The 24,560-nt window shown below is 49.0% G+C and overlaps 1 protein-coding gene across 4 annotated transcripts in view; it reads left to right on the plus strand.

Moving 5' to 3' along the window:
• PDCD11 (programmed cell death 11) overlaps positions 1-24,560 on the plus strand; it is a 640,465-nt gene that overhangs the window by 439,928 nt on the left and 175,977 nt on the right. For all 4 annotated transcript variants that reach the window (XM_086922722.1, XM_086922723.1, XM_086922724.1 and 1 more), the window contains exon 24: positions 356-458. In XM_086922722.1, the coding sequence (XP_086778848.1) occupies positions 356-458 (103 nt within the window). The remainder of the gene's footprint in view (positions 1-355; positions 459-24,560) is intronic.

Raw genomic sequence — 24,560 nt, forward strand, 5'->3', positions numbered from 1 at the left:
TATCTTTCTGAGCTCTGCTACTTGTCTGAAATGCTCTATTTTTACAAAACTACCGAGTTTGATGCACACCTTATACATCAAATACTATTTTCCAAGCACTCCACTTTTAACATATGTACCAATGTAGTGTGTTTTGAGCATATAAACTGTTAAGTGTAATTAGTGATTTTGCCTTTAATGAAAAGCACAGTACAAGCAAGATTAACGGTACCCTTAGCAGCATGAAGCTGTTGTGTATATTTCACTTAAATGTTTAAGCAGTTTCAGTTACATGTACCTGTTGCTTGCATCAAAAAGTAAAACAAGATAATTATAAAATATATACTCTATTAATTCTAATTATGTGTTTATGTAGATTTTAAAGCGTCCAGAAAAACAGTTCAAAATGGGACAGGCTATGTCTGCCACTGTTGTGGCTTCAGATGCCTCCAAGATGCGTCTCCATTTGTCACTTACAGGTAAAGTCATCTCCCGTTTACACCCTCCAGAATTGACTGTTCTGTTTCCTTTTTAGCACTGTCATAGTAGAATTGCTGGTTGATTCAATGCTACAGAGGCCTTCATTTACTGTGCTGATGAAGTCACTAGCCCAAGCTTAAACGGACCCGCCGTTGTTCAGTTTTATGTGCTGTGCCGTGCACAAGGCAAGTCAATGCTTGATTACCTATAGTTAACTTGTTGGCTGCTGAAAACGATCTTGCTCTAAGTGAGCAGATATACTGCACCAACACTTATTAACAAGTTCAATTCGTTTTCAGGCGAGCAGACTAACAATTAATAGGAATGGTTTTGAGATTTATAGTGTATTGAGTGTAGAAGGAGCGGGTCTTTGCTTCACATGTAGAAGCATTCCTCTCTGGCTTCATTTGACTCTTTCTGTCCTGCTGTATGGTTTCCGTAAGTGCTGTTGATAATTGAGTTCACTGCATGTTTTGAAGTTCTTCCAGTTGAACACATGGCTGTACTGGGGGGTACGGCGGTCATCTAAACGATAATCACACCCACAGTAGCTGGTGGTTGCTATCCTTTCAGACTGAGCTTTGCCACTAGTAGTTAATGCAGCCTAACATACAGTTCAGACACAAAAGATGTTTACCTGTACTCCTAATGGGGAAAAGCCTATTGGTATTCTTTGATAAAGCCTATTTTCTTGCCAATAGTGAATGCTGCATGAAATAGAGGTTCACATCCAAGTTGACTTCATGCAGGTTGACGTAACATATTTAAGGTACCTTCCTCCATTGCCTCTCTAAAAGTTGTAAGAATATACATTTGCTTCTGTGACCTAAGGTTCAGGTTCCCAACAGGTTATGGTCACTTAGGACCTTTAGAATTTTGTGGAGCAACCACACACCCCATATTTTTGGGATAATATGGGGGCCCTAAATGTGAGGCCACTAACGGACACTACTCTAGGTCCCACTTTAATGAGTCTTATGAGAGAAATACTCATACTTTAGTGTCACAAAGTTAGGTAACGCCAGTAATACATTGGTTCAACTTAGATGTGTTTTTTATTCACTACATCTACAGCTGAGGCTGGGCATGTATCCAAGCTATTGGGCTCGGTAGTGGCTGAGGAGGCAAGACCCTATTATTTATACCCTAGGTGAAAGCAAGTAATTAAGCAATTCTTATGTGAGGGTCTTCAATTCTGCCAGGCCTCATAGTGATTGTTTCAGCCAGCCTCACTAAGCCAGGATTCACAGGCCCTTCTTGGGCTGCTCACTCTACTCCCTACGACAGTTCACATTACTCTTTTCCTGCCTCTCAGCTGCAGTTCCAAGCACAACAACATTTGGCATTCTCTGTGCGTATTTTAGTGCTGCCACCTAATGTTCTTCCTCGCTCATGAAACTAGCCCACAGAATGTTAGATGATCAGATTAGATGTGTTGGAAATCCTGCAGTTGGTGATGTCTCACTGTCTTTGCTAAAGAGTAACTTATTAACCCATTCTAGTTCAACCCGAACGCAGTGCATCGAAATGCATTATGTCCACGAAGGCACTCATTGGGTGGAATAAACCACACAGTTTTTAACATTGGTACTTCCGTAAAAGTAAGGACATTTTATTGTTAATATGGCAATACCAATGAGCAACACCCAGGAATTACACCTCCTGCCAGACTGAGCTCTGCAGGTGAGATAAAGGACCAAAAACAACCAGTGTGGCTGCCTTTTTCTTTCCTTCCAGATAATGTACTGCTACTTCCAATGCATGGTCCATCACTTGTATCCTCAACATCCCCCTGGCAAGCTCGGTCTTTCCTCTTTGTCCAGCTACGATCGCTCGCCGGAGTCAGGAGAGATTAACACCTGGGGTTGTTGGCCCGCTCTCACTAGTGATGCACATTTCTTTTGTCCATTTGTTACCTGTAATTCCCCACATTTTCGAAAGTTCTCTAAAACGTTGTGGCTCACAATTGTAACTATTTAATAATACTTTGACACCGTAACAATCACTCTGTGTGCTTCTCATTATAACCCTGTGATCAGAATAGACACAAGTTTGTGTCCAGTGCATGGGACTGTTCTTGCTCACTTAATAGCCATCTCACACAGGTTTGGTTTACATGCTCAGTGGCTTGCGCTACTCCTATTGTGTATGGTTAGAATTTCGTGCATTGACCTCCTTGATCTCACCAGCCACAAGAGTGCCTGGTGCGACTCTTGCCACACAGCTAGGATAACTAAACAGGGACATCCGAGCAGGAAAATCGAAAGCTCCCATCCATTAGGTAGACATACACCAGGGTGGAAGTGTTTCTGTATGAGACCTAGAGCAAAGCTCCCAGCTAGAATAATTTACAGAAACTGAACATGCTGCTCGGACCCTTACTAACTAACAGTGCTTCATTAATTATAATTAAATCAAATACACTTTCTCACGCACGGGTACATACGACAGTGTGTCTACTAATTTCTTAACAATACCAATTGGAAAGATGTGGTAAAGTAGAAAATTGGTTGCAGAAGTTTATCAGGAGCTAAAATGGCAAATAAACTGCACATTACAGTGATAAAATGAAGGATGCATAACTGCTAGAAAGAAAATCTAAACACACGTATTTAAAAAGAGTATGCATGATTTACTTATATTTTATTCTCCTACACTGACATTAAATAATGCAAGAGCCAGCATCCTCTCTTCATTTGGTTTGCTAGGAGTATGATTATTGAATATTGCTTTTCCCCTTCAAAACGGTGACAATAGTTTTATATAGAGCTATTAGAGAACCTCAACAACATCTGCTAAGTGAAACGTGTGAAAGGGAACTGGATTGAGTGTGTTTCCATTTACCCGTTTCCCACCAAGACTAGTATTCTGGGGGAAGCCCTGTTGCTTTAACATCCTATGATAGAAGATAATGGAGGTTGGGAGCACACTGCCTCACAATCCCAGCACAGTTCGCCCCTTTGCATCCTGGTAAATGCAGTACACAGTTCAAACTTACTTCAAAATTAGCTGGAGTTTTTCACCAAAGTTGGTGTAGACATTGCTGTATATCTCTAGACACGTGTTTCTGGGTGGAACCCTTCATCAGTAGAGAGCTGCAGTTTTAGAGAGCAAAGCAAAATCATCTGTGGTTGCTGGAAATGCTGCTAAGTTCCTCTTAGGTCACAGTACCACTCACAGGCACACAGGTGCATCTCCAAAGCTCGTCAGCTTGCTGGCTCAAGGGAGCCTTTTAAACAGAATTGGGGTTGGGAGCACACTGCCTCACAGTTGCTTTAACATCCTATGATAGAAGAGGGAGCTTTGCCACTCCATCTGTGGAGAAGGGGTGACCCCTAACCAGGAGGACAAGTTCACAGGCCTTGTAGACTGAAGCCTACATATGTGGAAGAAAAATCAATAGAAGCCTAGTTAAAGACTAAAACATGGATTCACGTCTCTAAGACATTCAGTATTCAAATACTAACCCTATCACCAACTTTCCTCAGCATTTGGAGATTTTCTTCACATAGGAAATTGAAGGATGTGACAGAAACCAAAACCTAGGTAGTGGTGTTAATCAGTGCATGCCTTTCTCATCAGAAGAGTGAAAAAATATATTGAAAAAGATACAGCAAAGGAGCATCCAGGTGATTAGCTAGGTTCATTGAAAATTCTCGCTTTGCTGTGTCGGGCATGAATGTGAGGCAGGGTACGTCAAAAGTGAGAAGGCTTAACTGCTTCGTTTAACAAGTACATACATAATGGTTGCAGGCTAAACAACATAACATTCAGTAGATATGCAATATATCAACACAAATTACATCAATTAACAATCTCTTCCATTTAGTACCACCACCAGCTGAAAAACGTAAGCAGATTTATTGCCATCAAACTGTTCTTTATGATTTCAAAATCACCAGTTTCTTGACATAGTTCAGTTACACAGCCATAAGTACTTTTGTTCACGGTCTTCAGGAATAGTCAGTGGAAAGGAATGGGTTTTTATTTCTGGTGAGCTGGTAAACAGTTTACAAGCAAATCTGTATGAGACTTTAAAGAAGCAATAGGAGATGAAAAAAAGCAATTACTGTTTAAAAAATCCTTATTCTACACCCCCTAAATATAACTCCCAACCAAGACCAAATACTGTTTCCTTTCAGGCAAAATCCTTCATGTAATTTATTCATCTCTTTAATGACGTCTTTCATATGATCTACTTGTTCATGAATATTGAGAGAAGGATTGGATATGGATGGACACTATTCAACACCTTCTAGGGCAGACGCACAGTATCCTTGTCAGCCAGGACAAAAAACAGAGCCATTCTGATTTGCAAAACATTGGTTCTGTGAACCTCTTGTTTATCACAGATAAGTCCCAGTGCAATCATTATTGATTTGGCTGTTTCTTCAAGAACCTTGACATGGGTTGAAACTGTATGGACAGTCTGTCCTATCCCCTATGCAAGTAAGATAATAGAAGAGAATTGATGTTTTACAGATCGCTCAGGCAGTTGTTTTCAATGAGTGAATCAATCAGGCGTATGATGAATGACGGAAACCACATTGGCTGGGCATCAGACTTCTGACCTGTCTCTGAGCAACCATGCATTGCCTTGCTTACCTCAGACATAGAATGCTCTAAACTCCTTGATGGATTGGTTGTGATACGACAAGACTCCTGAAGAGATTCAGAAAGAGTTTCAAATGGTTCAAAGTCAGAGCTATCATTGAGAATGATGTCTCACTCTCTGGCCAACAGAGACACTGCCTTTTGTGGTCTTGCAGACTATGCCATGATCAGTTTCAGCAATGTGGACTGCAGTAGGCACAATACCTTGAGTCTTTGCAGTTGTTTTCAACACATATATTGCACTTTACTTTGATGAGGTACCATTCAGAGGACAGGGCTTGTAGCAAAGATGGGTGGCAAGACCTACAGCGAAATCCGGTAGCATCCTGGAAGGGGCGAGGATGCAAAGGTGCAAGTCCTAGAGCTACTCCTTGTGACCTTGCAGCGTAAGAAAGTGGCTCGGTATATATTGGACCAAAGTAAGGTACAGTGTGTACAGAGTTCACAGTCCCCAGAGGTTTGGCAGAGGCTAAAGTTAGATATACCTTACTCTCTAAAGTGGTAGCTTGGTCGAGCAGTAAGGCAGTATCAAAGGACAGTGTAAAGCATTTGTTTTACACACTCACTCAGCAAATGGTCTCACACACTCACGAACTGAACTCTAGGCCAATTGTTTTGTATCAATCTATAGTTTTATTTTAGAACCAACATGGTATCAAAATATACTTTCTCAGAATGAGTTACTTTAGTTAAATACTTTTCAAATAGGCAATAGACTTTTTGATTAAAGTAGTTACAGTTGTTGGCATGGGCAACACAATTTCAAACACAATGTTACATTGAGCTCAATGGGAATTTCTAGTTAAATGCAATTAGTTACTTTGTAGTTTACTTTTCTAACCACAGGACTGGATCCTAGATTCAGTCCTGGGACCTCTCCTGCAAACAATTGAGTAAAAGCGTTTTGGTTACAGTTGTGATTTTAAGGAATAATATTGTAATTTAAAAGTTGACACTTAGAAACTTTTTCACATAGAATAACCAATGTTATCCTATGGGAGGAAATTCAACTATCAGGTAAGTAGTCTTAACGTTACTTACTTCAGTATTGGAACTTTCATAGATTCCCATAGCTTGTATCATTCCCCGTCGTCGGAATGGGAGTCTCTGTAACAAAAATAACATAGCAGTAGATACAAAAGAGAAAGAAAAAGGCCTACGCCTCATTCCCTATTCTAGCATATGCACCTCTTTTTGTAAAAGAGACCAAAATAATGTAACAACCAATCAGATTAGCCTCACCCCATAGAACCCTCCTGAGAGAACCTCAGAGCCTCAGATTTTCTACCGCACTTTGTTCAAGGGAGTCTCCTTTGAGCTCTGCTCACTTCGACTCTATTTTACTGGTCTTTCAGCAGTTTTTTCTTCAGGATTGTTGGATATTACTTCTGAGAATGTCTGACAAAGAGAAAAAAGCTCTTTTTAAGGCATGTTCCACCTGTGGCAAGAAAAGGTTGTATGTGGAGGACAGGCATAAAGACTGCATCTACTGCCTGTATCCTGACCACAAGGCAGAGGACTGCAAAATCTGCCGCACCTTTTCAACAAAGACTCTCCGCGACCGTGAGGGTCGCCTCCTCACCTGGCTCCAAAAGCTAAAGTCGAGGAAGGAAACACTGTCAAGTGACAGCGAAGATTCGTCATCTGCCACATCGTCTAGAAGGTCAGTCAAGAGAGGTAGGACTACCTCATCACCATCTACAGAGCGTCATGCTAAGGCCTCAAAAAAGACACTCCCGTGAGTCTGAGAGCCTGAGTCCTAACAAATCTCCTCAGCACGGTGCAAAGGAGAGGGAAGGACTGTCTTCAACAGCAACAGTGGTGGAGTCTGCTTGACCTTTTAAGAAGCCTTCTCAAACATCTGAGAAGTCTGACCAGGATGATCAATCGTCGACGACGCAGCGAAAGACTCAGTCGACAAAGGCGACAAAGGTACAAGTTAAAGTTTCACCGTAGATGGTACCATCGAGTCTCCATCCGTCGACGACTATGTTGTCGACGAAGATGACGACGAGGGTGTCGACGACAATAGCTACGACGACGATGACAGCAGGAGTGTCAAGGACCCCCATCTCTTCGTCGACGATTCACTCGTCGTCGATGGATCTTCCATCGATGACCTCGTTGATGATGATTTACTTTTCTTCTATGCCGCTGACGGTTCCGTTGACGACGTCTTCGGCGACAGAAAGAATTACAATTTCCCTCAAGAAAATTACGCCGGACATGACTTCTCCTAGGAGGGTGGCCCCCGTGCCTCCCGCTCAGCTATTGGAAGAGGAAGAGGAGTGAGAAGGAGAGGATGATTCTTTTGGCCATATCAATAGTCCCTCACAGCATCTTGTCAAGTGCCAGGACACTGATTCTGAAGGTGAATACCTTCAGGGACATTCATATTATCAATCTTTTTATCGTCAGGACGCCGGCCAGGAGATGGTTTCCGTCCCTACTTCTCTCTTAGCGGATCTCCAAGGCATGTTACTGGACTATAGGAGGAGATTCTCCCAGCCTCCTCCTCCTTCGCTTCCTTTGACACAGGAGGTGTCTGCGCCACCAGCTTCTTCTGTGGCCTCGCCATGGCAACCTTCACCGATGGTATCCCAGCCACTAATTACCAGCTCTGTTACACCTACGGTGGTTCCAGAGGTGCAAGATGATTCCTCGGATGAGGATCAGGGTGATGTCAGCAGGCCAGACCAGTGTGTGTGTAATGGGACGATTATGTAATTCCGGACCCAGATTCCCCTACTCCGGAAGCAGTTGATTCTCCACTGGTGGACATTGGATGGTTTCACAAATTAATGGAGAGGGCCTCACACAGATTTCAGCTTCCCATGCCCTCAGTTCAATCTGAGTGTTTTCTTTATGATTTTAAAGAACCTTATAGGAAGACGATCCGTTCCATTCTTATTGTCAATCACCTCTGGGAGGAAGGAATAAGAGTAATAAAGAATCCGGCTACTGTCATTCCAGTCCTGCCACGCTTGGATAAGAAATACAAGGCCCCTGACGACAGTCCAGCATCTTTAATAGGTCAACTGAAGCCTGATTCAGTAATATCACAGGCGGCTCAGAGGAAATCACGCAACCCTTCTGCGCCCCTTACTACTCCTCCGAACAAAGAAGGCAGAAGCCTAGATAATGCTGGGAAAAGGTTTTCCTACATGGCAAGTCGTTTGGTTAGAGCGGCGAATGCGTTGGCAATTCTTGGTAGATATGATCGCCAGATGTGGTGCGATCTCTCACCATATCTTGACCAGCTGCCACAAGAAGCCAAGGGAGAGGCAAAGAAGATCTTGCAAGAGGGAGAGGTTACATCAGGTGAAATTATCGATTGTGCAATGGACATTGCCACTACAGCTTTCCGCTCTCTGGCAGGCGCAGCTGTTCTTCGTCACCAAGGCTGGCTCAGAGCGACATGGTTCCGGCCGGAGGTCCAGAACAAAATCCTAGACCTTCCGTTTGATGGAGAAGCATTATTTGGTAAACATATTGATGATGCCCTCCAAGACATCAAAAAGGGTACAGAGACAGGGAGATCATTGGGAACCTTACAATATCGGAAGATTCCTTTCCATGGAGCCAGAGGAAGAAGTACTACAAACTATAGAGGTTCATACCAATAACAACGGTTTTTCACTTATAGTTCAACGCCTCAGTCTTCTCGTCCATCTTACCATCAAAGACAAGCCCAGACCTCTTCTTTCTCTAGGTCTAACTCTAAGGGGGAAACAGAATCGCCAAGGACATGACACAGCTAAACGGCAATAGCGGTGTTCTGGCTCATCCTGCTGTCCCCCCTCCCCGACAACATCTGTGGGAGGCAGGATATATCAATACCTCCACAACTGGCAACGGATAAGATCGGACTGTTGGGTACTCAACATCATTCAATATGGCCATACACTGGAGTTTGTTAGTCTTCCACCTTCCAAGCCCCTTGCTGCCATGCCTTCGAAACATCTGCGTCTCTTGCTGCTTGAAGTTCATCAGATGCTCCTCAAAGGAGCGATAGAGCCGGTCCCCTTTTCTCAGAAGGGAAAGGGGTTCTACTCCAGATTTTTTTCTGGTCAAGGAGATGCTGGAGAAATGGTGCCCCATATTAGATCTCAGGGAGCTAAACACCCATCTCCTAAAACAATCTTTTCGGATGGTGACTCTCAGGACATTATAAGTTTCCTCAATCCTGGGGATCTTATGGCCACTCTCGATCTCGAGGATGCGTATTTTCACATACCCATTCATCCAGCCCACAGGAGGTTTCTATGGTTTACAGTAGTCAAGAGCCACTTTCAATTCAGCGTTCTTCCATTTGCACTTCGGTCTGCTCCATGAATCTTTACCAAGGTGCTGGCGCCGGTGGCCACCTTCCTCAGAAAGCAGCATTTCCACCTCTTCCCCTACCTGGACGATTGGTTGCTGAAGGCCCTTTCCAGATTGCTGAAGGCCCTTTCCAGATGTGCAGCAGAGGATACAGTCGATGCATGTTCGCGTCTATTCAGCAATCTGGGCCTGACTTAACAGGGAGAAGTCATCTCTCTGCCCGTCCCAAGAAGCAAGATTCCTAGGGGCCATCTTGGACACACCTTTCAACAAGGCTTTTCCATCCTTCGCAAGGCAAGAGAGACTGAAGTCCATGGCTCCGCTGTTGCGAAGAAGAAAGTAACTTTCAGTTTGCCGCTACAAATCCCTGCTAGGAACAGTTTCCTCTTGCATTCCTTTGATACCTCACTGCAGTTTGCGGATGCGGTCACTTCAGGAGCAGATCGACCTACAATGGCGACAAGTAGACGGATCCTTCAAAGACAGAGTGGTGATCACTCCGACTATGAGATGGGCTGCTTTGTGGTGGACGAAAGAAGAGCATATATCCTAAGGTCTATCCTTCGTAATTAGTCCAGCTCCTCAGGTAGTGACTACAGATGCCTCACTGGAAGGCTGGGGTGCAGTACTGTAGGACTCGCATGTAAGCGGTCATTGGTTGCCACAGCACCGCCTTCTCCATATGAATCTCCTGGAACTCAGGGCGATTTGTCTGGCACTACAGGCTTTTCTTCCACGGCTGCAGGGGTCGGCGGTTCTCGTCCGCATGGACAATACCACGGCCATGCACTATATAAACAAAGAAGGGGGTACCAGATCTCTTCCGTTGTCACAGGAAGCCCAGAAGATTTATGAGTGGGCTATCCTACACGGAATATCCCTGAAGGCAGAACATGTTCCTGGAGTACTGAACGAGAAGGCTGACAAGCTCAGCAGACTGTCTTTAGTCAGCCACAAATGGGAACTGAACCAGACGGTCTTGGAGGAAATTTTCCACTGGTGGGGAAAACCCTCAATAGATCTCCTTGCCACCCCAGAGAACACAAAATGCTGGTACTATGCCAGCAGGTGACACCATCATGGATCACTGGGGAATGTGCTTTCGATAGCCTGGTCAGGCGCATTTGTATACGCTTTTCCCTCCATTCCATTGATACCAAGAATACTCAGGATGATCAAAACGGAGCCTGGCAAGACGGTCCTAATAGCTCCAAAGTGGCCGATACAATTCTGGTTCACGGAACTTCTCCTCCTCTCCATGGAACCTCCACGGCTTCTACGGATGGTCCAAGACCTTCTCACAATGTCCCAGGGCCAGGTCTGGCATCCGGATCCTCGCTCCTTACATCTGTCAGCATGCCTCCTGAGCAGCGAGAGTTTCTTGGGATAGATCTCTCAGAGGAAGTTAGGGGAAGTTCTCTCTCAGGCTAGAGCTCCTTCTACTAATAAGACATACCGTTTAAAATAGAAACAATTCTGTATTTGGTGTCAGCAGAAGGGTTTCTTGTCTCAGCCTCATCAAGTTCTTCCATATTGCCTATCTTTGGCCAAAAAAGGACTCTCATTCATCCATAAAGGTTCATTTGGCAGCAGTTTCTTGCTATAGATGCACTGCGTCTGGACCTTCTCTATGGTCGACCAGGATTGTCAAACAGTTTCTAAAAGGCCTCTTTAGAGATTTTCCTCCCGTGAGGCCTCCTCCTCCTATGTGGCATTTGAATTTGGTTCTCACACAGCTGATGAAGCATCCATTTGAACCAATTCATCGAGCAGATTTGAAATTTCTCTTTTGGAAGGTGGCACTCCGTATAGCTCTCACTTCTGCAAGAAGAATTGGTGAGCTTTAAGCTCCGACGATCCAGGAACCCTTCCTTCAATTCAAGAGAAATACTGTGATTCTAAAGACTAATCCAAGATTCATACCTAAAGTGCCCTCAGTCTTTCATTGAAATGAGCCGTTGATACATAAGGCTTTCTTCCCTCAGCCTTCTACGCCGGCGAAAAGGGCACTCCACTCTCTGGATGTGCAGAGATGTTTGAAATTCTATCTGGACCGTAATAAGGAATTCCGGAAATCTTCTCATATGTTTTTCGTTCAGCGCTCCCCGATAGGGCTTGCCCATGTCCAAACAGGGTATTGCTCAGTGGATCACCAGTGCTATATATTTTTGTCATTCAGCAGTGGGCAAACTCCTGGAGGGTAGAGTCCGAGCACATTCTACAAGGTCCATGGCTTCTTCTACGGCCCTCTTTGCTGGTGCCCAACTTGGAGCAGTGTACACACCTTCACAAGACATTACTGCCTGGAGGTCTTGACGCAAGAAGACACAGCTGTAGGCCAGGTGGTACTGAGGAACCTCTTCCATTGAATGGTGAGTTTTCCTTTCTTCCCTCCTCCTTTCTTTCTTGTTATTGGCATATTTTGATTTTGGATTATATATGCATTGATATTTATTCTGTATATTATTGCATGGTTTGTTAATGTTTTGGCTTAATGCATTCTTTAAAAAAAAAAAAGGGGGCGTGGCCAAGATGGCGGGGTGAGCGGACGCTTCCTCCCGTAGCTCCTCCGGCCCGGCTCAGCCCGAGCCCTGATCACCGCGCTTCTCTCCCCCCGCGGCTGCACTGCGGGCGAGAGAACTGTGCCGGAATTCCCGGGGCACACTTTGATGCCACTTTGACTTTCGTGGCCCTGGGGGAAGTCCCCGAAAAGTTTATCCGAAGATCGCTCCGGGGAGCGGAGCCTGGGTCGTCCTGACGAGAAGTGCTTGGAGGCGGAGCATACGACGGCGCTGTCCGCTCGCCTCGGCTAGGCCGAGTGCTGAACAGCTGGAAGCCGGAGCTCCCGAGGGTGCGGATTCGACGGACTTCGCGGAGTGCCGGAGCTACCTGATCGGTGCCCTGGTGGCGAACACCATTGATGGGCGACGGACCTCACCCCTGCGCCGGCGACCCTCCCCCTGCCTTGGTCTTTGAGGGGGGACGCCTTGCGAACTCCGCGCCCGGAGTCGCCAGATGGCGGAGTTCGAGCTGTGCCCATGCCGGGCGAATTAACTAGCGGCGAAGGGAGCCGCCGTTTCGCCCCTTCCGGACCCGTTGCTGTTTGAGGGTCGCCCACGGACTTGCTGGCCCGGGCTGCCTCCTTGGGTCCCACCCTCCCGCCATCTTGTCTTTGTGTAGTTGCGCCCAGTGGCTCTCGCCCGCACCCTTCTTCTACGAGAGCCTCGATTTGTCTTGGCACCGACTCATCTACTGCCCTCTCTGGGAATACGAGGCTGGTGGCCTCCACTTTGGACGTTGCTGCCTGCCCTGCTGGCCCAGGGGTCGTCTTGCCCAGGACCGGGCCGCCATTTTGTCGCTTGTGACGCACTACCCTTGTCCCCGCCGCAGGCCTCACGTTTGGTGCCCGCGAGCGGTGGCGCTCGTCTACAGCGACTGACCCTAGACTTCACCGGGGGCCAGGATGGCTGGGAGACGTGGCGCGGCACGAGGAGATCGCACTTTGCCGGAAATGCTCGGCAGGTCCCAGCAACTACGCGACAGGACGCAGCCGTCCCCGGGGGCCTCCCGGACATCAACGGACGCAGCCGTGGGCGAGCCACCAGTCACGAGGTCCTTCATGGAGGACTTATTCAGCTCCCTCAAGGAGGAATTTCAGACTCTTAAGACCGAGGTGGCTGGAGAGGTCCGGGAGGTGCGCAGGGAGGTCGAGGGCCTGGGCGAGAGGGTCGATGCTGTGGAGACGACGGCCCAACGTCGCGATGAAGAGATAACTCATCTCCAACAGGACGTCCTCCGCCTCCGGGAGCAATGTGTTGAGCTCCAGGCCCATTCGGAAGACCTCGAGAACAGGTCCAGATGGAATAACATTCGGGTGCGAGGTGTTCCGTCCGCGGTTGAGGGTGGGGACCTGGTGGCCTATCTGCAGGACTTGTTCCGCGACATCTTGGAGGAAGGAGCGGACTTCCCGATCCGCATTGACAGAGCACATAGGGTGGGCCGCCAGCGCCAGTCGTCGGCTTCCCCGCCTGATATCCTAGCTTTCCTGCCGGATTTCCCCCTGAAAGAGCGCATCATGACGGAGGCCCGCAGGAAGCAGCCGCTGGCCTTTCGTGAAAGACCTGTGGCGCTCTACCAGGATCTGTCCGCCATCACACTGCAGAAGCGCAGGTCTTTCCGCATCGCGACGGACTTTCTGCGAGAGCATGAGACACCCTATTCCTGGGGCCACCCCTTCCGTCTCATCTTTCGATGGAATGGGGTTCTGCATCAGCTGCGCTCTCTGCAAGATGTCTGTGGAGTTTTGGGCCTTACTGCTACAGAGGAGGAGGGGGCGACACCTGCATGGCGGCGCCCCGAGCGGCGGGGCCGACGGAGGTCGAGGAGGCGCCCATCGTCAGCGCCTGCGAGTCGTCCGGACTCGCCCACCATCAGGGCAGAAATGGCGGAGGCCCTGAGGACTGCGGCCAGGAACTTGCCTGAAGCTACTGGTGTGGCCTTAACGGCCTAATTTTTCTCCGGGGGGAGAGATTCTTAGCTTTAACGGTACTGAGCTGGGGCTGGGGGGGAGGGAGGGGGGCGTGTGGCTGGACGTCCACTTGACTTTTTTCTACAGACTCGCCCATTTGGGCTAGACTGAGACTATGGGGTGTTGTTTTCTGTCTTTTCTTATTTTGGCTGGTTGCCATGGGTTGGTTTGGGGGGGGGTTTTACTGTTGGTTTGGTGTGGGGGGGGTCCCGTCCGAAGTGGTCCGAACATGTGCAATGTTGCCTCTGGCCTTCCCTGCGCCCCTGCCCCGCGCGCCCCCTCCGCTGATCCCTTGCCCACTGCATAGCGCGTTGCTTCCCTGGAGGCGATGCCGCCCCTGAAGGTAGTGACCCTTAATGTTAAGGGTCTGAATAACCCCGTTAAGCGTAGGGCGATCCTTTCCCTGTTGGAGGGGTCGCAGGCGGATATTTGCCTCCTGCAGGAGACCCATTTGCTTTCCAAAGATTGCCATAGGTTGCGCTCTGCCAAGTTCCCTACGCAACTCTTTTCCTCTGCTGCGACTAAGACCGCTGGGGTGGCCATTCTTTTAGCCAGCTCCTTCAGGGGGGAGGTGTTGCATAAACATGCTGAGCAGAAAGGGAGGCTTCTGGTGTATCGCATGCGTCTGGGAGGTGTCACCTTTACGGTTGGTTCAGCGTACAGCCCGAATGACCACCAGGATCGCTTCCTGGAATCAGTGTTGGTGGACGTTACTGCCTCGCCCGATCGCCATATCATCTTGGGGGGAGACCTGAATATGGTCTTCGACTCCACCCTGGATAGGTCTGCCCAACGCTTTCCGCAGACAGGGGAGCTTTCTAGGGCGGTGCAGGACCAGCTTGCGGAAATGGATTTGCATGACCTCTGGCGCGTCCTGCACCCCACCGATAGGGACTACTCCTATTTCTCCCACGCGCACCGCACGTATTCACGGTTGGACTACCTCCTGGTGAGTGGTCCGCTTCGCTCGGCCGCCACGGCAGCGGACATCGGGGTTTTGTCCTTGTCCGACCACGCACCGGTTTCCGGAATCTTTGCTTGGCCGGCGGCCCCCCCTCTAGGGGGATGTGGCGGCTCCGGGACACGCTTCTCCATAAGAAATCGGTCGTACAGCGAGTGGAGGAGGTCATCAAGGACTACCTGACCCACAATAACAACTCTGCCACGTCCCTGGCGACGCAGTGGGCGGCTTTGAAAGCGGTAGTTAGAGGGGAGTTTATCTCCATTTCCTCGGCGGAAAACAGGGAACGCCAACGCAAGAGGGAGGAACTGACAGCGCAGGTTCGGGAGCTCGAGCAGGTCCACCGCCGGACGGGGGCTCCTCGTGTCTGGAAGCAGCTGAAGGCGGCTCGGAAACTCCTCTCCGCGTTGGATCTCGATCGGGCGGAGTATGCTGCGCTGCGCCTGAAACATGCCTTTTACACCGGCGGAGACAGGTGCGGTAAACTCCTGGCCCATAGGCTCAGGGCTGCGCAGCAGCGCAATGTGGTGAAGGAGCTGGTGGGAATGAACGGGATCCCGGTTTCCGGTGACGCGGAGGTGGCAGAAACCTTTCGTTCTTTTTACGAAGCATTGTACGCGGCGGAGCCTTCCCCACCGGGAGAGGCTGAGGCCTATTTGGAGTCCGTGACCCTCCCGGCCCTGGACCCCTCCCAAGCGGACCACCTAGAGAGGGACATTCACGTGGAGGAGGTCATCTCCGCGATTGCACGACTAAAGCACGGCAAAGCCCCGGGTCCGGATGGTTATACGGCCTTATTCTACAAAACCTTCTGCCCCACTGTCGCGCCTTTACTGGCTCGCTTGTTCAACTCCTTCTCCGAGCCGGGAGCTATCCCGCCGGACCTTCTCTCAGCGACGGTATCGGTTATCCCCAAGCCGGGGAAGGACCGCACCCTGTGCGGCTCGTACCGGCCCATCTCGCTCCTAAATGTGGACCTCAAGCTTTACACCGGGATCTTGGCCGCCAGGTTGGGTTTACAGTTGCCAGGTTTGGTGGAGGCAGACCAGGCCGGTTTTGTACCCGGTAGGCAGACGGTCGACAACACAAAGAGGGTGACGCACGTGCTGGAAAAGGCCTCACGTGTTCCGGGGGAGCGGATGCTGCTATCAATCGACGCGGAGAAGGCCTTTGATAGGGTTCATTGGCCATACCTCGAGCTGGTCCTTGGGAAACTGGGGATCGGCGAGAAGTTCCGCACTATGGTCTTTAACTGCTACAGGAGACCGTCCGCGTCAGTGCGTGTCAATGGACACAGCTCCAATTGCTTTGCCATTGAGCGCGGCACGAGACAGGGTTGCCCCCTCTCGCCGCTCCTCTTTGCCCTCTATATGGAGCCGTTTGCACAGAGGATTCGTGATAATCCGGACGCTATTGGGGTGAAGATGGGGCAATATACGCACACTGTCAGCCTATACGCGGACGATGTCTTGTTGACCCTGGACGACCCCAAGCGGTCGCTCCCTGCCTGCGTCCGGGAACTGGACGCCTTCGGCCGTGTGGCGGGTTTTAAAATGAACATGACTAAGTCGGCTGCACTGGACGTGTCGCTTTCTGCTTCCACCAGGCGAGACCTTCAAAGTCTCTTTCCTCTGCAGTGGTCCTCCTCCACGGTGCCTTACCTAGGTATTTTGCTTGCCCCCTCCCTGCCTGCCATGGTTACAGCTAACTACTCTTCTCTGGGCAAAAAGATCAAGGAGGAACTCGGCCGATGGAACAAGGGCCTACTCTCGTGGTTGGGCCGTATCGCGGCGGTGAAGATGACGATCCTGCCTCAGATCCTATATCTCTTCCGCGCTCTGCCCCTCCAGCCCCCTGTGGGTTGGATACGGCAGGTGCAGGCGGACATATCCCGCTTTGTGTGGCAGGGCCGTAAGCCTCGGATGAAGCGGGTCCTCTCCATGCTGGCCCCGGAGGCGGGGGGTCTCGGAGTCCCGGACCTCCGGAGATACTTTCAGGCGGCACAGCTTCGGTATCTGGTGGAGTGGAGCCGGTGGGAATCGGATAAACACTGGCTCTTTCAGGACCAGGCAGTCGCAGGCCGTACCCTCCAGGAGGTCCCGTTCCTGCGGCGCGCTCACCGCCCGCCTAATCTCTACGCCTCTTTTATCACCCGAGTCCCGCTGAGAGTGTGGGACGCGGTGTGTGAGCTGCGTGAGCTCACGACCTTTCCATCGCCGTTCACTCCCATCGCTGGCAATCCGGACTTTACCCCGGGTTTGGAGCCGGGAGCTTTTTCCCACTGGGTGAGCGCGGGCTGCAGGGCGCTTTTCCAGATCTACGGGCCGGAGGGCGTGCTCCCCTTCCAGCAGCTCCGTCAGGAGTTTGGCCTGACGGAGGGGGACAGGCTGCGTTACATGCAGGTCCGCCACTGGGCTCTTCAACCCCCAGTGCGTGACGTCGCTGCCCGTTCAATTACGCCCTACGAGCGGTGGTTGGTAACCCGGACTTCGGACGCCAAGCTCATCACTGATTTGTATAAATTTCTCCAACCCCCGCCGTTTCATTACCATAACCCAGGGAGGGAGCGCTGGCACAGGGACCTGGGCAGGACCCTGAGCCACAAGGAGTGGGACAGGATTGCGTATCGGGCGAGGCACTCTGCGTACCATACTGGTCTGACGGAAACCTTCACTAAAGTGTCCACCTATTGGTACTATACCCCGGAGCGGCTCTATGAGATGCGCAAAATAGGCGATAAAGGTTGCTGGCGCGGCTGCGGACAGGTGGGCACCCTCACGCACATTCTCTGGGAGTGCCCGGTACTGTCGGCCTACTGGAAGGAAGTCTTAGATGAGGTGGATAGACATTTCGAGATCGAGCTTCCGCGCTTCCCCGCGTATGTCTTGCTAGGCCTCCCCAATGATTTGATGTACCCGCTGAAATCCCGCAGGGGCAGGCAGATTGCGATTGCGCTAGGTTCAGCCGTTCAGAACATACTGATACTCTGGCGCACTCCTACTGCCCCCTCTATCACTGGTTGGCTGCATAGGCTCTGGCAGGTACTGGGCATGGAGAAGATGTCACTAACGGTGGCTGGGAATGTCGACCAGTTCGAGGAGCTCTGGCACCCCTTTTTGGCATTGCTGTCCACGGAATTCCACGAGCTCACGTGTCCACGGTATTTGCGCCTCCTTAGGCTGACACCGCCGGCAGCTGCGGCGGAGTGAATGTGCGGATTGAGGGCCGGGGGTTGGGGGCGGGAAGAGGGGTTATGTGCTTCTATTGCTGCCTTTCGGACGGGGATGTTGGGGTATTGTTTTCTTTCTTTTCTTCCTTACTCTTCTTTCTTCTTTCTTTCTGGGGATGGGGGGTTGGTGGTACGGTATGCTTCTCCTTTACTGTGTTGCGGGGTGCTATTCCGGTTTGGCCTTGCTTAGGGAGTGGGGGTCAACAGGGGGGTTGTTCACAATACCTTATTGCCCTTTGTATTTGCTTAGTTACCCTCTGGGGCTTCCTGCCTCCCTGTTTTTCTTCTGACTCGCTGCAACGTTCCGCTTCTTATATTGTATGTATGCTTGACCTCCTGCTCCCCTCCCCGTGTTTTTGTGCCTTAATAAAATACTTTAAACCTAAAAAAAAAAAAGAGTAAGAAGAAGGTGAAACGTCGATGAGAAGTCAAAACGTGCTTGCTACTCTGATACAAGCTGTCGGAATCTATGAAAGTTCCAAGACTGGAGTAAGAAAACAAGTTACTTACCTGTAACTTTGGTTCTCCTGTATTGGTAACTTTCATAGATCCCCATGCGCCCACCCTCCTCCCCTGGGAAAGCTCAGCCTTTAGCAGGTATTATTATACTGTTACACAACGGCTACAAAAATCTGAGGCTCTGAAGTTCTCTCAGGAGGGTTCTATGGGGTGAGGCTAATCTGATTGGTTGTTTCATTATTTTGGTCTCTTTTACAAAGAGAGATGGAAATGCTACAAAAGGGAATGAGGCCTAGGCCTTGTTCTTTCTCTTTTGTATCTACTGCTATGTTATTTTTGTTACAGAGACTCCCATTCCGACGACGGGAAATGATACAAGTTATGGGAATCTATGAAAGTTACCAATACTGGAGAACCAAAGTTACAGGTAAGTAACTTGTTTTCTATTTCTTAGTGTTGGATCCTGGATCCAGCACTGGTTTATCTCCTGTAAACAATTGAAAGAATGCGTTTAGGTCATACAGGCGATTTTTAAGGAATATTTGTAGTTTTTGAAAATCGACACTAAGAAACTTTTCTGGTGAAAACCAGACAATAGATTCCTATGGAAGGAAATTCAGGTTACTGGTAAGTACGTTTAAAATTACTTTTCAGGGTCAGCACTTGGCTAAAAGACACAGCACTGGGTTCTCTCCTGATAACAGGTGAGTAAATCGGAATTCGTTGTTCAGCTGATTTTAGATGAATATTTTAAAGTTTCAAAACTCCACACACAGAAGAATTTCCAAGTGAAACCAGTCAATGTTACCTTATGGAAGAAAAGTGAGTTATCAGCTTTTGGGTAAGTACTCGACTAGCAGAGTTAAGGTTTAGGGCATAGACTCAGGGGTCTCCCATGGTCGAGTAGGTACAGTTGGTACACCCTCAGCGGCAGCCAGGTGAAGAGGTAGTTAGACCCAATGTTATTTTATAAGAGGTAGGGGGCCTTCGGTTGGTGGCTGCTGGCAAGCAGGCCATTCGGATGTGGGAGCTGGGCTCCTGGTAACTTGCTCAGGGTAAATGGGGAAGTAGATTAGGACAAAGGTTGCACTGCCAGGGGCACTCAGGTGGCTGGGTGCAGGGTGCTTTTGAGCCTTAGGGCGCTCAATGTTATTCAATGGCAAAACTTGGAAGATGAACAAAGGTCTCAACTTAAAACAGGTAAGTAAATAGGTTTCAGTATTTCGTATGATTTTTAAAGAATATTTCAAGTTTTCAAAAGTAGACACTTAGAAGAAATTTCATTGAAAAGCAGACAATGGATTCATATGGAGAAAATACAGGTTCCTAGTAAACCCGGTAAGGATTGCTTTTGCTTTTCAGTACTGGGCTACAAGGTACAGTACTGGCTTCTCTCCTGATCACAGGTGAGTACTTTGGAATTCAGTTGATTTTATATGAATATTTTAAGTTTCCAAAACTTCACACTTAACACTTCGCAAAGATTTTTCGAGTCAAGTCAGTCAATGTTATCCAATGGCAGGTAAGTGAGTTATCGGTTTCCAGGTGAGTACTCGACTGGTGAAGTTAAGGTTGTGGGCATAGACTCAGGGTCAGGTAGGTACAGTTGGTTCATCCTCAGCGGCACAGGGGCGGCCGGGTGCAGAGGTAGTTAGGCCCAATGCTATCCATTGAGGATCAGGGGGCCTCCGATTGGTGGCTGCTGGCTAGCAGGCCACGCAGCTGTGGGAGCGGGGCTCCTGGTCACTTGCTCAGGGCAAATGGGGAAGTAGGATAGGGCAAAGGTGGCACGGCCAGCGGCGCTCGGGCGGCTGGGTGCAGGGTGCTTTTGAGCCGTTGGGTCCTCAATGTTATTCAATGGGAAAGGTACCAAACAAACAAAGGCGGCAGGCTCGGGGACGGAGACTCTTCAGGAGCGACCACCGCTTCGAGAGGTAAGTTGGGTTCTTGGAGCACAGGTAGGTACCCCAAAGGAAGGCACAGGGGGCTGTAGGGCGCAGGGGTGTCTTTAGGTGTCGGGAAAGCTTACCATCAGCTGGTCGCGGCTGGAGGGGCCCCTGGTTCTGAGTCTGCAGGCGTCGTCTGATTCGTCGAGGAGGGTCATTGGGCACTGGACTGCGGGTCCCAGTCGCCGGGGGGACGTCCTCGTGGTCTTGGATCACTTGGGCAGGGGCCGGGCTCTTCGGGTGTAGAGTGGGCTGGTCCGGAGCTTCCTGGCTGGCACCAGGGGTGTTGTTGCAGCAGAGCCTCTGGACTAGCCTACACATCCATTCGCTTAAATCTAGCAGCAGTAGCTGCATACTTACAAAACAGACAAAACTTACCTCTATTCAGAGTACCAGTGATTAAAGCCTTTATGGAAGGATTAATCAAAGTTATACCACCAAGAGTCCCATCTGCATCAGTATGGAACTTAAACATAGTCCTTAAAAGGCTAATGGGTCTACCATTTGAACCAATGCACAGGTGTCAATTACATTTCCTCTCATGGAAGGTTGCTTTTCTCATTGCAATAACTTCACTAAAGAGAGGTGGTGAACTCCAGGCATTAACTATACAAGAACCCTTCTTTCAACTTCACAGAAACAGAGTGGTTCTTTGAACCAATCCTAAATTTCTTCCTAAAGTAGTTTCTGCCTTTCATATTAATCAATCAATCAGTTGAGTTACCTGTGTTCTTTCCTCAACCTTATTCTGTAGCAGAACGAGCTCTATACACACTTGACATTAGAAGAGCTCTACTATATTATGTAGAAAGAACAAAAACATTTCTTAAAACAAAGCAGCTTTTTGTTGCATTTTCACCACCATACAATGGCAATCCCATATCTAAATCCGGCATTGTAAGATGCATTATGAAATGTATCTAGACGTGTTATATGAAAGCAAAAAGAGCTTTGCTAATAAACCCTAGAGCGCCTTCCACTTGCATGATAGGGGCTACTATGGCCTTGCTAGGGATGTTCCCTTAGCTGACATCTGTAAGACAGCAACATGGTCTACACCACAATGATTCACCAAGCACTATTGTGTAGGTGTGTTAGCGAGGCAACAAGCTAATGTAGGCCAGGCAGTCCTTAAAACACTGTTACAAACAACTGCAACAAGTACAGGTTAGCCACCGCTTTGGGAGTATACTGCTATATAGTCTATGCAATCCATGTGATTCACAGCTCACATGCCTCGAACTGACGGGCGCACCCTTCGCTCCCCAGCGGTTTGCACAGACATGCTGTCATTTGAAAATTATAGTCATCCTAGCGAAGAGTGCGTGCCCAGAGGGCATGGTCTGGTCGGGTTCAGGATCATAATCCAGGAGATCGGAAAACATGTGGGATAATTCAAGCACAAACTGGGGTCCAGCAACCCCACAATCCTCCGCAGGCTCCCCTGCAGAAGGCAAGTTACTGGCAAAGAAATATGAAATTAAATTAACAGTGCAAATGTAAATAATAAAAGCAATTAAAACCTAGTATTTAATCCTCTAAAATATAGCCCTTTAGCTACTGGAGCAACTAGACTCCTGAAAATGGCTCAAGCTGTGCCTAGAAAGAAAATGAGGTGCAGGTTCAAACCTCTGATTGCAGGCTGCGCTGACATGCTGTCATGTGAAAATTATAGACTTCCTAGAGCGGGGGGCATGGCCGTAAGGCGTGGTCCGGTCCAGCTGCAGGATCGTAATCCAGGAGACTGAAAAAAAACTGGTTCGATAACTTAAACACAAACTTGGGTCCAGCAACCAAACAAGCCTCTGCAGGCTGCAAGCCTGTGGACAGCAAGTTACTGGTAAAGAAATCTGACATACAAAAAACAACATTGCAAATATAAATAATAAAATCAATTATGAAAGCAGTTGTTTTTAGTCTTGGTTGCGCTCCAAATCTTCAGGTAAGCACAAGAAACATAAAAAGTCGAAGTGAAGTTCCGCTTCTTCTTACCTTTCCCGGTCACCTGACAGTACACGTGGGCAATGCAAACTGTCTTGTACGTGCTCCCGAAGTTGGCCGACTTCTTAGCCGATTCCGCAGCTGTTTCTGACACAACCCAAATTTTCTGGGCCTTTAGACACACCGCACTAGATCGAAGAATTCCGCACATACTCATGCTCTTTGGATATCTGCCAACTTCCTCTGGCTTGCCTTTGGGCCCTACGTAGTGTTCGGTGCCAACAGGGCCCTCCAGCAGTGAAAAAGCCAACGGCACCACCACCATACCTGGATAGGGTATCTCGACTCTGATGCCTACTTTGCCCGAAATGGTGGCTCACATCGTCCTTTCTGAAGCTGATCTGATTTTGACAGATTTCCACTACAACAAGGGGGCCCCTGAATATCAATAATGGCGGAGACGCAGTGGAAAACAGGCAATATAATGTACAGAGATGTCTCACCTTAAATAAATCAAAAGGTGCTGGATAAAGTCACCAAGGAAACAATCTCCCTCACAAGAGAAAACAATCAATAGACAAAATTTAGAAACAAAGCCATGAATACGTTTTAATCAATATTCATATATACAGGGGGGAGGAGCTACGACGGCAAACAAGATGGCTGCTTAGGCTCCCGGCTCCGCCGACCTCCGTATCCCGCCGCAAGATCCTGCACAATATCCTGATTTTACGCCCAGCCCCTGTGTGCATGAACTGTTCCTCACTCCGATGGTGAAATCCGGGAATTTTTATCGGCTGGTTTCACGGAGTTACACCGAGTTGAAGATTGTGGCCTACTCCAGCGGTGAAGCGGGGCCTCGAGTATCTGCAAGGCCGGGCGGCAGTGCAACAACAACGGCTGAGAGACCCAGGCAGGGTCCGGTCAATCGCAGTGGAGGCTTCTTTTGCGCCCGAATTTGGCAGCGATTGTTTTCTTTGCTCAGCATTGATGGGGAGGTGACCTTGCTTGCTACTGACAGTGGGTAGGGGGTCCCGTTCCGCGGACCCGGTGTTGGCTCCCGCCGGGGTTTGGCGGGTCGTGGCCCCGGCCTGCGGCGTTAAGCCGGGTGATCGCGGCTGTAGAGAACGACGGGTCACCGTCCACGCTTGCCCTCTCGTGATCCCGTTTGTCCCCCCCGGAGATACCAATTCACCCGGGGAGGTGATTGTGATTGGTTTCGGGCGTGAGACTATGGATCGAAATGTGTCTGAGCCATCACTGAGGTCAATATTGGCAGAACTTTGGGCGTTTCACTCACAAGTGGCTGTTTTATTGACTAAAATGGATGCAAGCCTATCTGGAATGCTGCTTATTGTACCGGACCCTGCCCCACTATTGGAACAGCAATCTGCAGCCATTCAAGCCGCGGCCATTTTGACTCACTGCGAGGACCCAGTGGGGGAGCGAGTATTGAAACCATCGGATGATGCCCTGGAAGATGATGTCCCAGAGGTCGTGAGTGTGCTACCGCACCTTCCACCTTTATTGACTTTGGAGGTATTGACTGGCATTCCACCCCCGGAGACTTGTGTTGTAGACTCTTCTCTCATCTTGTGGTCGTCTCCCCCATTTTTGGAGACGTTACGACCCCGGGGCAAGAAACATCAGGACTGTCCAGTTGGGAGAGGGAGACTTCCTGCGCCTGAAGTTCTCGTGGACTTACTTGCTGCAAGTGGTAACGGATTGCCTCTCGATGACTTCCCTCTCCTCTATTACTCCTTTGTATGCTTATGGGTCTCGCTGGGGAGGGTTTGTGTGCTGGTTCGGAAGGGTCAAGGTTAAGATCAATTAACTCGGGACGGTTTGGAATGGCATTATGAATGTTCGATCTGCAATTGTTTGATTTAAGAGGCTGGGCGGTTTATCACGGTGCCCCCTAATTACTTTTATAAGGGTCGTTCTACATCCGTCTCTTTGCGATAGGGGGTGTCTGTTTCTGGTGGGGGGACTAAGGGGCTGGGAGCACGTACAAATAGGCCCACCTCCACTCTTCTTCTTCTTTTCCCTTCTTTTAGGGTTTTAGTTGCTTAGGGCGACAGGCACGCTGCTAGTGGGGTT

Source organism: Lissotriton vulgaris, chromosome 5 (genome assembly GCF_964263255.1).
Source record: "Lissotriton vulgaris chromosome 5, aLisVul1.2, whole genome shotgun sequence".
Lineage (NCBI taxonomy): Eukaryota > Metazoa > Chordata > Amphibia > Caudata > Salamandridae > Lissotriton > Lissotriton vulgaris.